General features: G+C 36.1%; 1 protein-coding gene across 1 annotated transcript in view; it reads right to left on the bottom strand.

Moving 5' to 3' along the window:
• Malrd1 (MAM and LDL receptor class A domain containing 1) overlaps positions 1–17,817 on the bottom strand; it is a 470,497-nt gene that overhangs the window by 14,402 nt on the left and 438,278 nt on the right. The window contains exons 37-38 of the mRNA XM_069991735.1: positions 13,389–13,468; positions 13,192–13,288 (exon numbers count right to left, since the gene is read on the bottom strand). Of these exons, the coding sequence (XP_069847836.1) occupies positions 13,192–13,288; positions 13,389–13,468 (177 nt within the window). The remainder of the gene's footprint in view (positions 1–13,191; positions 13,289–13,388; positions 13,469–17,817) is intronic.

Genomic DNA, 17,817 nt, shown 5'->3' with positions numbered 1-17,817 from the left:
GAACATATACAACAGTGGACACTATATGGACAATGAACTATACATCTTGTGGGTGGGATGGGAGGGAAAAACTAGGAAAGTAAGGGCAGGGGAGACATGGTTCAAAAAGAAATGTATTCATTACCTGACTCATGTAACTGTGACCCCTCTGTCTATCACCTCTAAAATAACAATAAAATATATGAATTATATATATATATATATATATATATATATATATATCTAAAGTAAAAATCTTGATTTTCAAAATGAAAAGATCTTTACATATTCATAGCACTGAATGTCATAGATATGGACCTTGTTTATGGAGCTTCCATTTTTGTGAAGTTATTATTATCATTTTTTATGGCATTGGGATCTGAACTTGTGCTTGCTAGACTACTGCTTGAGTCATGAATCCAGGCCTTTTTTCTCTGGTTATTCTTGAGATAAGATGTTGCTTTTTCTAGGCCTGGACCAAAGTCCTCCTATTTAGAATTCCCACAGTAGCCAGATGACAGGCCAGTACCACCATACTCAGTTTTTTGTTTTTTGTTTCCTATTGAGAAGGGATTTTGAGAACATTTTTTTATTTGCCTGGGGTAGCTTGGAATTGTACAAGCAAAACTTGGCCAAAATATCATTATTTTCCTTGAGAAATATAATTGGGTTTATTAATTATTTATATTACTTTATATCTCTATTTTTGTCTACTAGATTTATTCAACTCTTAAAATTGTTTTTCATATTCTTGCTTATCAAACTTAGATGCATTTGTAATATTTTTGTTTATATTGGATGCCATAGTTTTCTGATAAACTATAATGTTTGTAAGTGACAGATTCTTAATTGTACTGTTAAAATTACATGATATTATCTATCTTAGATCCAGTCTCTTTATTAATGTTAATATTGTTATTCCTGTTTTTCTTTTGTTTGCACTGGCAAGGTATAAAGTGATTTTCAACTTTGGTCATTTTAGTTGGGAGAATGCATTTGAGTTTTGTTTTATGCTCTAAGATGACAGTTTCCCTTTTTTTAATGTGAAAATAAAGTTCTGTCACATTAAAGTAAATAAATAAAATAAAACCCCTACTAGAGGCCTACAAATTCACAACAGTTTTCTTCATTTTTTTTTTTGACTATACTGGTTTTGAAGTCAGAGCCTTATACTTGCTAAATTGGTAGTCTATCATTGAAACCACAATTCCAGCCCTTTTTGATTTAGTTATTTTTTCAGAGAGGGTCTTGTGTTATTGCACAAGGTGAGCCTCAGGCCACTATCTTCCAACACATCTGGGATGACAGTCATGGACCTCCATGTCTAGCTTGTTGGTTGAAATGACTTTGATAAGGCAGCATAACACATTAATTATGGGATTAACAAGAAGGATGTATAGAGGGCATTTTATGGAAAATGAGGTCCAGACCAACTTTGCCTCCTGAGAAAGCACTGTGAGATTGAGTTACATGCTAAACTAACCACTATTTTTTTTTTCTCACTCAACATGTTTAACTGAAGGAGAGACAGATGAAATATGATTTGGACCTAAGCCTCATAAACCTAGGTGAGACAATGCTCATACATCAAATGCCTGCTAGTATTCATTGTTCATGAAAAAATTCACACTTTCACACAAAGAACAGAATTTTACAAAATTTATATTTTTACCAGGAGCATAACAGTTTCCAAATGTTTTGAAGACTGGATAAATGTGTAAACCCTTAAATAATTGTGTTAATCATGAAACCAATACTTTCTATCAATGATGGAACAAAATTTCACATGGAGAAATAATACATTATACATGTGCAACAGACTAATAAATGATATATCAGTGTAAAATTTTTCCTCCTGTTGTTTAGATTATATGTCACAACTTTGAACTATCACAATATCAAGATTTGGTAAAATGAAAAATGATCAATAATTATACTTACAGATATAATTGTATAAAAAGGCATTAAAATATACTTCCCTTTATATACATATATATAAGATAGAGTTTTTGTTATATCTCCCAACAGAACATATTTAATGCTTTTATTATGCAAATAGATATTAGAATCCCAATAAGACCTCATTGAATTTATGTTGTAATTTGAGTAAACATGTTTGCATATGCATGTGTATTTCCTCAGCTAAAATATACTTCTTCTTCAACAATTTTTGCCCTTTTTTCTGAAAATATTCTCTTTGATTTCTTTTATAAATGTGATACTGCAAAGCTATAGAATTGGTAAGGTTCATTTTTTCAGAGAATGTGATTTTTATCATATATGTATTTATATATTATGTATTTTCATAGTATTTTCTGCTAACATGTAGTGACATTGGATTTAAATCAATAGACCAATATGTATTTATTAGTTATGAATATATAGTATATGAATAAGCATAGTTATTATTTATTTGTTAGTTGTGAGATGGAAACCACATTAGAAAGCTCTTTGTACCATTGTATCAAGAAAATTTCAGAATGTTCACTATAAGGATAAGGAGAAAAATTAATAGATAATTCAAGTTTAATGATGACAAATGTACCTTTGTATGTATAGGATAATATTAAGAGTGAGATACATTAAAATGTCTGGGTGGGAAAATCAGATGTAATTTTAAACTGTTTTCTGGCACTTAGCTGTATTTTCCAAGTCTTCTTTGCCAGGTAATTGTGAATCACAATCTGAGAGAAGGAGGTCATGGTTATACAGTCTGGAAAATTGAATCCTTACCAACATAACATGCCACTACTGACCATCTCCCTTTACTCTGTATTTCATGATTCCCCTCATTTTCCATGTCTTATCAAACTACCTGGTCGCCCTGACACACTGCTCAGTTTCCAGATATTTTGGTTTCTCCCAACTTTTGCATTTGTTCTTGAATGCCTTCTTTGCTGGCCAGAACTCATGCTAACTCCACATGAGGACTGACCTCTTCTGGGTATGCTATGTTGTATTCTTTGTATTCTACTATGGGGTCTTATAGTATTTTCTCTCATTGGCATGAAGTAATTTTCAAGCTATCTTACTTTGTATGAAAATTCCCCCTAATTTTTTTGTTGAGTTCTCTTGGACACATAATCTCTTTGGTTGAAATTTAAGAATCTGTCTACAAGAGTAGATTGGTTGGCCATTATTTATTTCTATTCATGTCTTGTCCACTTGAAGATTAACTTCCTATGGGAAGAGCTAAGAGCATTTTCAATTCATTTAGGAAACATTACATTAACCAATTATCTGCTGTACATCTACAATAGAGTGAATTAGTGTGTGGTTTCATGCAGCTTTGGTTTCAGCTGTGTATTGTATCAAATCAAAAGTAAATGTTGGGGTCAGGGATGTGCTCAGTGGTGGAGCTCTCGCCTAGTAAACATCAGGTGCTGGTATGATTACCAGCCCACCCATAGAGAATAACAAAAGTGTGTTTAGAAATATTCATAGCAATTTGACAGGAGAATTTTGCATCTGACAATGTTAAGAATAAGAAATTCAGATAAATATTTTGTGCTTTTATTTGGATTTTAAGAGAATGCAATTTAAATAGCACTTTATAAAATCATTGGTATGTGATCAATTAGAAATGAAAATAATCAAAATAAAACCCCACAGAAACTAATGCTGATCCTTAGCTCATATAATTTCAATCATTTTGTTCTATCATAGGATATGTGTCTAAATATGAGTGAGTGAACACTCTTTGGCCTGGATCTTTGCTTTCTCATTAAATGGTTTCTGCTATCTCTCCTGAAAAATCCTCTTTCCCCCATTTCTGATTCTGACCAAAAAGAAAAAAAATTCATTTTCTCATTATAATTGTTGAATATGAAAACTCATTGTAATTTCCTTATTGAATTTTTTTAGATACATAATCTATTTGATTGAAAACTGATTGCAGTGTTGAAGGTAATTATCAGCCTCCATAATCACCCTTGGAATTGCCTAGCAACTTCCTTCTTTCCACATCTTTTAGAAAATTAATTTCAAATTGTCGACCCTATGAAAGAATCTGTCTAGAAAAATCATCTGATTTCATTATGAGTCCTAGATAGCCTCAATTTCCCTTAAATATATTCAATTTTGGATTTATTAACACATCTAGTTAAAGTTCTCCTAGATCTATGAATAATTTTAATTTCCAACATAATAGAAAAGCTGAAAGATGTAATAAAATTGCATTTACTCATTGTCATTTTAAAGCAACCTACAAAAATCATAAAGAGAAATTGTTAAGTAGAAGAACTCAATTAGCATTTTGTCTAGATTGCTATGAAATGATCTTTCTCTGTTCCATTCCCAATTATTTGCTCACCATTTATTTTCTTATCTGATTTGTGTTGTACCTACACTAACCACACTCTTCTATGACACACTGCCTTTCTCCCTGAAATCTTTGTTCCCAGTATTTCAATCTGAGTCCAAACTTGAGTAACATAGCCTGTCCTCACCAAACCCATCATCTACTTTCTGACTATATAATCTTTGCCTCTAAAGCACTCTGTCTCTCCAAACCACAGTGCTTCCTTCCCCAGTACTTCTGAGAAAGAAACTCTCCAGTTGATATATGTTTTATGGCAGCACTGGGCTTATTTGCTTTCTATTCCCCTCCTTGAGTAGAGTGTAAAATGTCATGTATTTTTTGCATTCTCAGCTACTAGCATAGTCAGACTCATAGTAGATGGCTAATAAATGTTTGCCAAACAACACATGAATGGATTGCTAAGAGTTTCTGATTTAAGTGCTCTATTTTTTTGTTTCCAAAGAGAAGAGTCATTTGGGTTTTGAAAGGTTATCGCCATACTATCGTTTGATTCATTAATAAGCTTGACATTTTAACACAGGAAACAGATTGTAGTTGTGTCTTTCAGGATGCTTTTAAAGAGAAAAAGTTAAATGGAAGATTTGAATGTGAAAGTCTATCCAGAGGATAATAAATCAGTAATGGAAGAAAAATCAAGAAGCAAATCCCCCTATCCTCTACTCTGCAGTAACAATAAATTACAAGAGCTACAACTCTCATTCTCTTGTCAATGGAGCTGAGTATATTTGCCACCTGCCAAAGTAAGACTACATGACTTACTACTGGTAAAACACCTCACTTATCTTTACTGATTTCCCATACTTCCTTAGTTAGCAGGTTACCTCTCCTTGAAGGACATCTGCGATTCTCATATGACACATCCACTTATTCTGGCTGCTCAGAGATGACGATACAAATGCGAGCTAGAAGGATGTCTTGACTGGAATCCTGTCTTCTTGCTATGGAAATATGCTTCAGAGGAAATATGTTGAAAGAGTGCCACAATTTTGTGCCAAGGACTGTCTCTGCTGGTCAGAGACATTGTATTGGAAAAGTTATAATAATGAAATGATTATTTTCAGATGAAATAGCTAGCTCATGGGCAGCTATACAGGAAAATGGTCTTTCTATTCTTAACAACTATTATTCCTTAGGTTTAGGAATAGGAGGAGGAGTTGTTGAAAGAAGAATCATATTGGTAGGCCTGATGTTAAGTGTAAGTCTTCACAATACTGTCCTTTGTTTCTCTTTTCTTGCTCAGAGTTTAGGCTTAGCATGGCTGTCGGTTGGCCAGCATGTGCACACAGGCCTGGGATTTGGGAGTTAGGTTTGTCGATCTCAAGCTGGGAGCACAGCTTTATTTCTTGTGGGTGAATGCACATGAGGAGCAAAGGTTATGGGGCCCTCATGAGAGGACTTTAAGACTTTATTCTACTGGAATTCACTTGCTAAAGCCAAGTATTCATTTCTGGGCTGAGGGCAGGCTTACCAGTGTATCTACAAATGCAGCTGAAAGCCTAGAGGCATGGAGTAAGCAGGGCTTGAGTTTTGCTAAGAATAAATATTCATTACTGGGCTCATGTTAGGTCTATCCAGGGATCTCAAACTTGAATAGCAACTAAACTTCTGCCTTCAAAGATTCTTATTATCATACAAAGTGCTTGCAGTGAGAAAGATTCTGGTAGAAACAATATAGTATTAAGGGAGTGGATATTTTATTTAGGAGCCAAGAATACTTATTTAAGAATCTCAAAGAACTCTGTTGTACTTTTCATGAGGGTGTAGGGAGGTAGTCTAGGATTGGGAATCCTAATCACCTCTCATTTCTTACCAGAAAAATAAAAATAAGCATCGATCCTTTGACCATTCTTTCCTCCTGTTTTACCTACAGTCCTTTTTTGTATATATTTTTTATTGTAAAGATACTGTACAGAGGGTTACATTACACGAGTGCGGTAATGAGTACATTTCCTATCAAGCATTGTTACCACCTCCTTTGTTTTTACCTACAGTACTTTGATCTGTATTTCTATCACCTCACATAACAGAGTCAAATATTATAACTGAATATGAGCCCAGAAAGTAGGAGTATTATTCATTATACCTTTTGCACACAAAAGTCTCTTTTTTCATTTGTAGTAGCATATATTAGTTGTACACAAGGTTCTCATCATGATGTTACCATATATGCATATGATGTACCCTGATCAAATTCACCCCTCTATCATTCTCCCTTCTCTCTCCTCCCACTTCTGAAAAGTTTCAACAGGTTTTATTGTTCTGTTTTTGTATGTATATATGATGTACTTTGATTATATTTACCCTCCTTCACCTTCTCCATTGATCCTTCCTTCTCCCACTGGTACTCATCCTGTAACAACCTGTTGTACATTCCTGTCACTGATTGGTTCCTTTTAGTGAAGCATATTAATTGTATAAAGGGGCCTGGAGATCATTATGTTAAGCAAAGCAAGCCAGGTTCAGAAAGACAAGCCACACGTTTTCTCTCATATGTGGAATACAGGCTTAAAAGGCATATCTATCTTTATTGTATTTGTGGGACTGTTTGTGGGGATAAGGGGGAGTGGAGAGAGGGAAAGCGAATGACATTTTGTCTTATATATATGATGATGGCATACAGAAATTCACTAAAGGCTGTTGAATAATAGAAAAGGTGTGTGGGGAAAGAGAGGAATAGAGGTCATTTATATGTGTGTGAAATACAATAGAGAAATGACTTTGAACACCTGACAATGCTTTCACAACTAAATATTGTTCATCAGCACCATATTTTAGGAGGCTGTGACCCAATGCAGAATAGTAGACCCTAATTCACTGCTTATCTTTCCCCAAGTAACGAAGACATAGTCTAAAACAGGAAACTACTGTGTATAATGGACTGCAGCAAAAGGAAGAATAATGATTCCTTATTTCTTTGCACTTTAAATCTTGATTTATAGGTACAACTCTCCCTTGACAACTGGAGTATATTCCTAAGGAGACTACGTTGGGGAAAACCCCTGCATATTTAGGAAGAACAGAGTTCTGATTTTGTACAGTTGATACTGGATTCATTTTCCCCCATAACACCATCTAAGTTCCACTAAAGTCATGCTACCTTTCAACAAATCTAAAATTCTTGCTTTACCACGTACACTAAGCCAACTTACTTCTCTCATGCTTTTCTGGCACCATTTGCCTGTTGGGAGGCAGACTTTTCACAAAATTAAGGACAGGGAAACACTCATTAACACAAATTAAACATAACTGATGCTAACCTGCAGCTGATAGGAGCTTCTTTGCATTAGCTGAGCTGGGTAATACATGAGTATGAATTAAACATTGTTTCTAGCTGAGTGTCAGTGACTCATGCACATAATCCTAGCTGCTCAGGAGGCTGAGATCTGAGGATCATGGTTTGAAAAATCTTCTATCTCCAATAAACTACCTCCCCGCCCCCCCCCAAAAAAGAGAGAGAGAAATGTGGAGCTTTGGCTCAAGTGGTAGAGCTCAGAGACAGTGCCCCGGCTCTGAGTTCTAGCTCCAAGAACTGCACACACACATAAAAAATTATTGTTTCTGAAATAGCTTTTATTACTATTTTTATCCTCAATTGGTGAAAATTAAGCTTAATACATCCCCAAATAAGATGGGCTTGTGGTATAGATTTGATGATCCCATTTACTTTCTCTTTCTGGGGGTAAGTCTTCAAAGCTGCCATATTTGATATGTCCTCTAAAGTTTAATGAATAGGAATCTTGAGTATGTGGATCAGGTGCAGTAGTCACTTCACAGACATCTTTCATGATCTCCCCTACTACAGTGCCTTAGGATGGAATCCGGGAAGCCAATTGTTATTGATCTGTGCCACATCTCACCCAGACATGGGTTAGTTAATCAAGATTTTCCAGTGGAATATACAATTTGGATGAGAAGAAAATGATTTCATCTTGCTACATGTCTGCAGAGATGAGTAAGTAGCATTCATCTTGTAGTGAATGAATACCATTTTGATATTGGACAATGATTAGCGGAAATACATCTGTAGAGCGACTCACAAAGCTGACAAAATGAGGGAGAGATGAGAGGCTCTGCCTCATTTATTCTTATACTTGAGCTCTACCAAACAGCCTGGGTCTTTCTGCTAAATTCTTTATTTAGATCAAGAGAGCTGGAGTTGCTTTCTTTCCCCTGAAATCCAGTGGTAAGCAGCTAATGGAAGGATCAGGAGGAGTATAATAAAATCCCAGAAATCAAATCTCTTAGAACTTTAAGAGACTTGTCTTGTCTTAACATTGTCTGGATCTCTATTTTATGTTTGCAGAAAATTAATTAAAATTTTTCTTTCAAGTTACTGAAGAGTCTGTTGTATTAAAGACTTTGTATAAAATTTCATAACAAATCTTGACAGTTAAGCTTCATGTAGAGAAAGTGATACTCTTCCTCCTGCATCCCATATTTTGGCAATATTTCCAAGGTGAGCCACTATTATTACAGTTAATCATCTCTTTGACAACATTTCATATAATCTTAGGACAAGAAGACTTGATTCAAAATTGATTGCATACATCTTCATTTGAATGTAATCAACGGATGTAGGCTGTGATTTTTTTTTGGTAATTTTTGGTAATGCTGGGAGGTGTACATAATTCTTAACAATCCCGAATAACCTTGTATTGATAATCCTCAATGTATTGGCACTAATTACTTATGCAATTGTAGTAACAGGGTTATATGGATAAAAAAATAGTATGGAAATATGCTGAGATGTTATACTGGGATTGTTGAAGGTATTTCAAATGACTAACCCTGACAGAATGGTGGAAGATATTTGCCTGATTTCAAAAGTATAAGAGATGAAACAGCCCTTCCCGGTGGAGGATTTCACTAGTGTGCAGTGGAGCAGAGCTAGTGGTCTTAGAATATTATCATGTGAGCATTCCTTTTATCTGCTATGTGTCTTCTTTTACATTTTAAGTTGATATCTAAAATTTTATTTTAATTTCAATATTCCTTAAATATTTTATAGTATACAACAGTTTTTTTCAAATGCTAATTTGTAAAGCTTAAACTTCTTAAAAGGAGTGAAATTATAATTGTCTTCTGTCCTTAATGAGAAAGCCAATTCTGTTATCTATTCAATTGTCTCAATTATTATTTCTAATTCTAAGAAGAGAGAAGAAAAGTTTTAAAAAGAAGGAGAAGGAGGGGGAGAAGGAGGAAGTGTGGGAGAGGGGAGAGACATGGCAAGGGGTTATCTCATTCTTCCACACTAGTATTATCTTGTGAATTTCCTTTGTGGGAGAGCTACACACTCAGTTTATAGTGTGTTTACTCCCCTGCCCCCCCCCCCCCATAATTCATTTTATTAAGACTCAGGATGTAAGCTGGGCACTGGTGGCTTACGCCTGTAATCCTAGCTACTCAGGAGGCTGAGATCTGAGGATCAAGGTTCAAAGCCAGCTCGGGCAGGAAGGTCTGTGAGACTCTTATTATTTCTTATTTCTTGTAATCACAAGAAATGTCAAGTGGTAGAGCACTCGCCTTGAGCTGAAGAGCTCAGGGACAGCACCCAAGCCCAGAGTTTAAGCCCCATGGCAGACACACACACACACAAAAAAGACTCAAGATGAGATTGAGATAAAGGAGAACAAAAGAGCAAATGAGAAAGGAGATGGGACAGGATGGATGCTGGGTGCACTTTCCTTCCTGAAATTCCTTTTGTTGGTAGATATATGAAATTTGAGTATTTGCAATATGATTGCCTTGAAGCTATTTGTACCATATACCCTTGAGAAGTGAGGTCCCAGGATGGACATCCTCCAGTCTAAAGACCCCATGGAGGCAGAGGTGGTTGTTCTGGCTTTGTTCTACACAGAATTGGTAAAACTGGCTGGTCTGGGTTCTTAGAAGGATTCCCTCTCTCTTCACTCCTATTAGTGGGGACTTCATTGTAGCCCTGAGAGAAGAATGTGGAAAATAGAAAAAGAGTAGCAAAGAAAGGAGATTAAACAAAAAGAAGAAAGGAAAGTGTACAAGTGAATGACAGAAAAAGGAAAGAGAAAGGCCAGGTGGCTCAGAGTGGGGTACAGTGCACTAACATTTCCCTGAGATGCTTTGTGCATCTTACAGGTACTTTAACAGGAATCTTGAGAAGGCATGCATTTAGGATACCTTTAAATGCTCTTGCTGGTTGTGTAAACATGACAACTTGGTTTATTCAGTATGATAATTAACTTTAAGTATCTCTCAGTCAGGTTATAGTGCCCTGCCCAGTTGTTTGGTCTAATATTGGTCTAGATATTATTGGAAAGGTGTTTTAAAATTTTTTTCTTAGTTGTGATGAACAGGTACAATCAATCATCTACAATCAATTGAGTATAAGTAAGAAAAAGTATTGCTTTAGTGAAAGCAAAAAGGCTGTAAAATTTTTTAAGAACTTAGTTTTTTTCACTTAGTCATCATGTGGTTGGGCTTCCAAAGCAAAGACTAATTTACTGAAGAAGGAAGAATTCTGCCTCAGGACAACAACGTAGAATCCTTGCCAGTTTCGGCTCACTGGCTGGCACTGAAGATTTTGGATTCAGGCCATACCAGCATCTTTGACTTGACTTGCCTGTCTGCCAACCTGCCTTTCAGGTTTCAACTTAGTCTCTCAATGCTATGAGATAATTTCTTAAAGTAAGTCAATCTAAGAAGGGCACAGAGGTTCATACTTATAATCCTAGATAGTTGGGAGGCTAGCATCAGAAAGATTTCTGTTCAAGACCAGCCTGGAAAAAAATATTTTCAAGACCCCATCTTAATCAGCAGCACACATTACTTTTCCAAATTATGAAGAAAAAAAAAGAAGTACGTGCAATTCAGGCCAGTTTAGGTTAAAAAAATGAGAATAATGAAAGTAAAAGGAGCTGGGGATGTGACTCTTAAGTGAGAGAGAGCCTGATAGCAATTATCAGGCCCTGAGTTTAAACCTAGCACCACCATAAAAAGTCAATCGTATATGCATATATACATATGTGTGTGGGTATATTCAAGCATACACATACACACATACACACAACATCTAGTTTAGAGGTTTTCAATAAGTACATCTGTGTATTCTATCATACCGCTAATATTTCCTATTATGATTTATGTGTCCATTTGTTCCGCTAGATTAAAAGCTTTTTAAGTTCAGACAATGTTTGTCTTCACATATGTTGTTTAGTAATGAACACAAAAGTTCTGTGACAACTTTACCTTATTTCATGACATCAAGTTGGGAATCCGCTAGTAAACACAAATGCAGGCTGACGATCTGAGGAGAACTCCTCATGTGCAACATGAGTTGTCACAGGATGATGGTGAGCTATGTGTTGTCCAGTAGGGCATAGGTATTTCCTAAGGTCTAAACCCTTGACTACAAGCCCATGGGCAGAACATGATACATTTCTTTTAATCGCATAAAAGTTCATGAACTCTGATTTTGGGCCCTTGTGTCAGCTGAGTGTGAGGAAAAGTCAATAACTCATCACTGGGCTAGGCTATAGAGGTGATGGTTGGGAAGTTTCCAGGATTCTAAATGGCTCTGCAGATTGTAAGGGCCTCTAAGTTAGGCAGGAGTCCAGCAGGCAGAGTTCCTTCCAGCCCAGTACCTCCTGGCCTTGGCTCTATGCACTGCTTAGGACACGGCAGTACTGGCCCTACTCACTGGTACTGAGGGGCCTTCCTTTCTGTGCAGACAATCCAGCATCTCCAGTGCACTGTAGTCCTGAGGTCTTCCCTGAGACCCATCAGAATGGTTATACCCAGCCCCTACTGTTTTATACTGTGGAGACTGTCATATTCTCTTTATTTGGTGCCCTCAGAAAAGATTCTAATATAATCTAAAAAGTAAAATTAAGGCTTAAAAAAAAAAGATTATCAGGCAGTTCCTGCTTCCAAAATATGCCCATAAAGGATGGAAAGGTAAAGATTCCCTGAATGAAACAATAGATGAAAGGAAAGTATGGCAAAGTAATATTTTTGTTTTATTGTGAGATTTCCCTTTATTATTATTATTATTATTATTATTATTATTATTATTATTATTATCTTTAAGTAGTTGTACAAAGGGGGTGCCATATAGCAAAGCAGTTTAGGAATACAATTCATCTTGAGCAGTGTCACGCCTTCAACGTTCTCACCCCCCTTCAACCCCCTTACTTTAAAAAATTTTGGGGCATGTGTACTGAATTCTTTTTTTTTGGGGGGGGGTCTGGTCGTGGGTCCTGAACTCTGGGCCTGGGCGCTGTCCCTCAGCTCTTCAGCTCAAGGCTAGCGCTCTACCACTTGAGCCACAGCACCACTTCTGGCTTTTTTTCTTTTTTCTTATGTGGTGCTGAGGAATCGAACCCAGGGCCTCAGGCATGCAAGGCAAGCGCTCTACCACTGAGCCACCTTCCCAGCCCTGTACTGAATTCTTGATTGCATTCTCTTCGGCTTCTCTACTTCCTTGTCTACCTCCCTCCCTCCCTTTAGCCACCCCCCCATTCTTGGCATGTACCCATTTCCTGGTGTTGATTTTGTTTGTCTTTGACATAGTCTTTTTAAAAAGATTATACTGCTTGAGCTCTCCCTAGAGTCTATTATATGTCCCATGATAGATGTGTAACCACTTGCCTATAGCCTATTCCAACGTGTTTACTTCGAGATTTATAGGTGCATTCTACCTGCCACAACTGAAGGAAACCATACAATCTTTGCTTCTCTGAGTCTAACTTACTTCCTTTAATATTTTTTCCAAGTCTTTCCATTTCCTTACGGATGGTACAATGTCATTCTTTCTAATAGATGAATAAGGTTTTAAAGAAAATTGTTCTGTTGTGTGTGTTTCAGTCAATCATTAAAGCCACAACTTTTCTTACTAGTACATTAAAGTCATCACTTACCTCACTGGTGACTTTCTGTGTGCAAGAAAGCACAGGATGGTGACTGTAATATGAATCATCAGGAATGCCAATCCTATACCCAGAAGGGTCCACATGTCTGGAATTTCAAATTGATGAAAAGGTAAATGAATATGGAGTGAGAAACAAACATTAAAGACAGCAAATCAAGTGATTCATTTAGTCACAATGTCACCTACTGTTCTGAGTGTACATGAAATCTGAAGTAGGAAGGCTCAACTTGATGTGGCATCGATTTCCTGTCCATCCTTGCCCACACCTGGAAATGAGATAAAACATGACTATCAAAACAAACAAAAAAGTAAAATATGTTTCAGCATAATTCACTGCCATAGAATGAGAAATGTGATCAAAGTAACAGGAATATGGAGAGCTTTAATAAGAAATCCAAACTGCTAAGCCAAAATGTAAACAAAATTAATTAATTTGACTATTTTCATATGATGGTGAAAAGTCTTTTGGATATTTAATCCTTTCTTGGATTTATAAAGTGAGGCCTTGCTTTTTTTATTCCCCCCATCTTGCCCTTTTATTCTTGTTTTCAATTATTGACTAATTTTTCACCACTCTCCAATATCATTTTACCTTAATTTGGCTCAAACCCAGAAGCCATCACATTTTTCAAAAGTAGAGTTAAGTTTGTTCCGAGAGCATATTCAAATTACAGATGAACACAAATTTAATTCTGAGCACACATTTATTTTCTTTACAAAAGAATGATCCTTCAAGTACTTAAATTTGGAATCTAATTAATAATCTTATTCAATATATTAGTGAAGTATTTTCAAACCTGGACAGGATTCCATTACTTCTGCTTTGTCTAAGGATGCAAACAATGAAACTTGAAATCCTGATATGAAAAATGCAGAACTGGAGACCAGCTTGGGCCTTTAAGAGAAAGGAGGTTCATTTCTAAGTAGTAAATGTGATCGAAATTTTTGGGTGGTATGTATGTGTGCATATGTATGTGAAAGTTTATGTACACATACTGGTTTACTGAGTTACAAGATACAGATTAAAGTAGGTTTGTCTGAATTTCCTGCCAAGTTTAAAGTACATATTGCAAAAGAGAATTAAGATGTTCTGATTTTATGTTTTTGAAACCTTAAAAAATTCTACTTATTTAAGTCAGATTTAAATTCAAGGAAGTGTGATCTAGCTATCTAATAATATTTTATTCATCTATCACAAAGAATAATATTACATTGTTTGCTGGGAAATAGATGGACCTGGGTGTAAATTATGTTGTGTGAAGTACATCAGGCTCAGAAAGACAAAGGGTGCATCTTTTCTCTCATATGTGGAAGTTAGATCTACAATATAAACATATATGAAAGCACATACAGGGCCATTTGTACAGCATCAACTTGACCCTGTTCCCATGGTGCAACCCTTTTGAACAATTAACAGTTTAACAAAATAAACAGAGAAAGCTGAAATATGTCTGATTTTAGGGGGATGGGAGGTTAAAGGAAGGGAAGGACCAACTCATAAGGAGAGCAATAGTTAGTGGATACAGTCATAACACTTAATGTAAACAAGTAAAAACATGCCTAGGAAACTGGAGACAAGTGGAGTTGAGCTAGATAGGGTGGTGATTGATGGAAAAGGTGATGTTGATCAAGACACACTGTACTCAAAAGTTGATATGTTGAATTGAAATCCCTTTGTACAGCTATTTAAAGGTAAACATGATTAAGTAGCTGGGCACTAGTGGTCACACCTGTAATCCCAGCTACTCAGGAGGCTGAGATTTGAGGGTTACAGTTCAGAACCAGCTGGGGCAGGAAAGTCTGTGACATTCTTATTTCCAATTAACCACCAGAAAGCTGGAAGTGGAGCTGTGGCTCAAAGTGGTAGAGTGCTAGCCTTGAGTGTCAAAGCTCAGAGACAGTGCCCTGAGTTTAAGTCTCATGACCGAAAATAAATAAATAAATAAAATGAATAAAAGATAAAGTAAATACTTGTGTAAAACCCTGTTACCTATTTGGAAAACATTATAAATATGAGTGCTTATTCAGTTTACACTTGTATTTTTTTCTGTCTCTCTTTTAAATTTGTGAATTTGTATGCTCAAAAGCAATTCCTTCAGAAAGCAATCAGCTTCCTTAAATATAAAGAACTCAGAGATTCTAGGGAGCCCATTGGATTACTTTCATTTTGCTAAGTAAATATTCCTTAAAAAGTGAAAATCAAATACAATTTGATTGCCCTGACATGTTAGAAACTCAAATCAAAATAAATGAGGATGACTGAAGATGGGGTTGTTGGCTTTTATTTTGTCTTTTGAGAATCACCAGAATCCTTGTCAGTCCTCACTTGACAGTGACACTCCTGCACAGCAGTATTTTATCCCAGTAAAAGCTGGTGTGGCTAAAAGATACAAAATACATTTTCACCCTGGATTAATTGGGTTCACTTTGACTTTGAATATGCTGCTCCCCTAGTATTAGGGCTACAGTAAACTACACCTTAGGCAAATAGTGTGTATTTGAATGTGTCTATTAAGATAAGTTTCAGAGGAAAATGCTTAGGAAGAAATACTAATTCTAAATGTAATGGGGGAAAACAAATCATACTGAGAAATAAATAGTATGAATGCTATCCTCTATATTTATCGGTATATCTATCATCTACCTACCAAAGATATCTATGTGTCTGTCTGTCTGTCTATCTGTCCATTTACATATCTGTTTAAATATTTACATTTATTTTAAAAATCCCTAGTTACATAGATGGGAGGGGGAGGATGAAGAAATATTTACAAGAATATTTGATATATACTTTCATCTTTGCTGCTCAAGCTCAATCTCCATTATTAAATTGTGGCACTCTGATCCCTGGACTTCGTTAAATTCTCCCTGACAGGGATAGGTTTTCAGCCTTTGAAATGAGATTCTGGGACCAGCATTAATGACAGGCAAAGACGTGCACAGAAGTTCCACCCAGCTTTGAGCAACAGCCCAGAATGGGATTTCTCGGCTGCCACCTCCCTCGGACTGTGAGCTGGAAGGGAAAGTAGAAAATCCTGTCTGTTGTAACTGTAACCAGGTGAACACATTTACTGCAAGCTGATTATGGGTGTACATTAAATATCATGAAGATGTTTCAGAAAGAAAATGCTACATTTATTTCTTTATTTTTTTTCACAGGATGTCTGTGCAGGAAAGCTTAGGTATTTTCTCATTTGTAAATCAGCAAAATTGGACTAACAAGTGAAAAATAAGAGAGTGCATAATCATGAAGAATAATGAAAAGGTCAACTCAGGCCATGCACTATCGGCAACATATTTTTGTTTCCAAAGGGTAGATTCAAGGAAGAATTTGAATAGTGTAATTCCTTAGAAAGGCCAAGTGAAAACTCAGCAAAATAAACACCAAGAAACAGCCATAATTATAACTTACAGAATGGAATGAGTAGTGCACATGAATGAGAATTTCATCAAACACTGCACTTGAAAGTGTGTTAAAAAGCAGTCAAGTGCATTCCAGGTTGTCTGCTACATAGTCTTTTGTGTTCTGGGGGAAATACTGATTGTGACTGTTCTTCACTTACTTTATATCTCATATCTAACAATAGAGCTCTCCTGAAAGATGATTTCAATCTGAGAAATGATGACCTTAATCTGAAAGATGACTCCAATATGAGAAGTAATGACCTTAATTCTGTTTGTGAACATTTGACTGACTTAGCAAGAGCAAAAAAATTGTCATCCCCATGTCTCATTTCCCAAAGGAACATAGGCTCTGTGGTTCCCCTCATTTGTAATAATTACTACATGCCTAGGATAGTCTTAGCAGAGGTTCACAATAGCCAAATAGCTATGTACAGATGATCACATAAAATGATGCTAATTGAAATGATCGCCACAATGTGGAAACAAGAAGGTTTTTTTGTGGTTGTTATCTTTTTCCTTTTCTTTTTCTTTTTTTTTTTTAGTGTACTATTTGCAGTTATTTCTTTTGTCTTTTGTGTTTTTTTTTTCTCCTCTAGTTTATTTCCCATGGTTACTGTTTCTGATTTTGGTACCCTTTGTCTTGATATAACTTTATCTGATTCGGGGGGAGGGAAAGGGAATAACAGAAACTGTAGGACAAAGAGTGAACCAATGCAACAGCCATACTCTCTAGACACTATGTTGGAAATGAACTTTACAACCTGGGGGAGGGAGTTCTGGGAATGCGGGGAGGGAAAATGGGAGAAAATGAGGGAGGGAGTAACACTGTTCAAAAAGAAATGTACTCATTACCTTACTTATGTAACTGTAACTACTCAGTACATCACCTTTATAATAAAATTTTTAAAAGATAAAAAATATTCTAAAACGTAATGTCATTCAAAGTAATTCTGGAATATGAATAAGTCTCAAGGTTCTTGATTTCTTACTCAGGTAGGGGAAGAAAAAGTGTCGATGCTGGCTGCTTTCCATGCTTATTCCTCTCCCACACCCATGTGAGCTTTCTACCCACTGAACGTGTCAATGGGGGAGAAAATGCAGTTGTTCCCACTTTACTTGAAAAACATCTGTTCAAAGTATCTGCTTGGCCATTAACTGAGTGGAAGGGGAGTGGGGAAATCGAGACAATTCTGCTACAAGCTACCATTAT

This window comes from Dipodomys merriami, unplaced genomic scaffold (assembly GCF_024711535.1).
Source record: "Dipodomys merriami isolate MVZ:Mamm:240054 unplaced genomic scaffold, mDipMer1.0.p SCAF_4, whole genome shotgun sequence".
NCBI lineage: Eukaryota > Metazoa > Chordata > Mammalia > Rodentia > Heteromyidae > Dipodomys > Dipodomys merriami.
The sequence above is the reverse complement of the archived record's forward strand: the minus strand, read 5'-3'. Positions and strand labels throughout refer to the sequence as shown.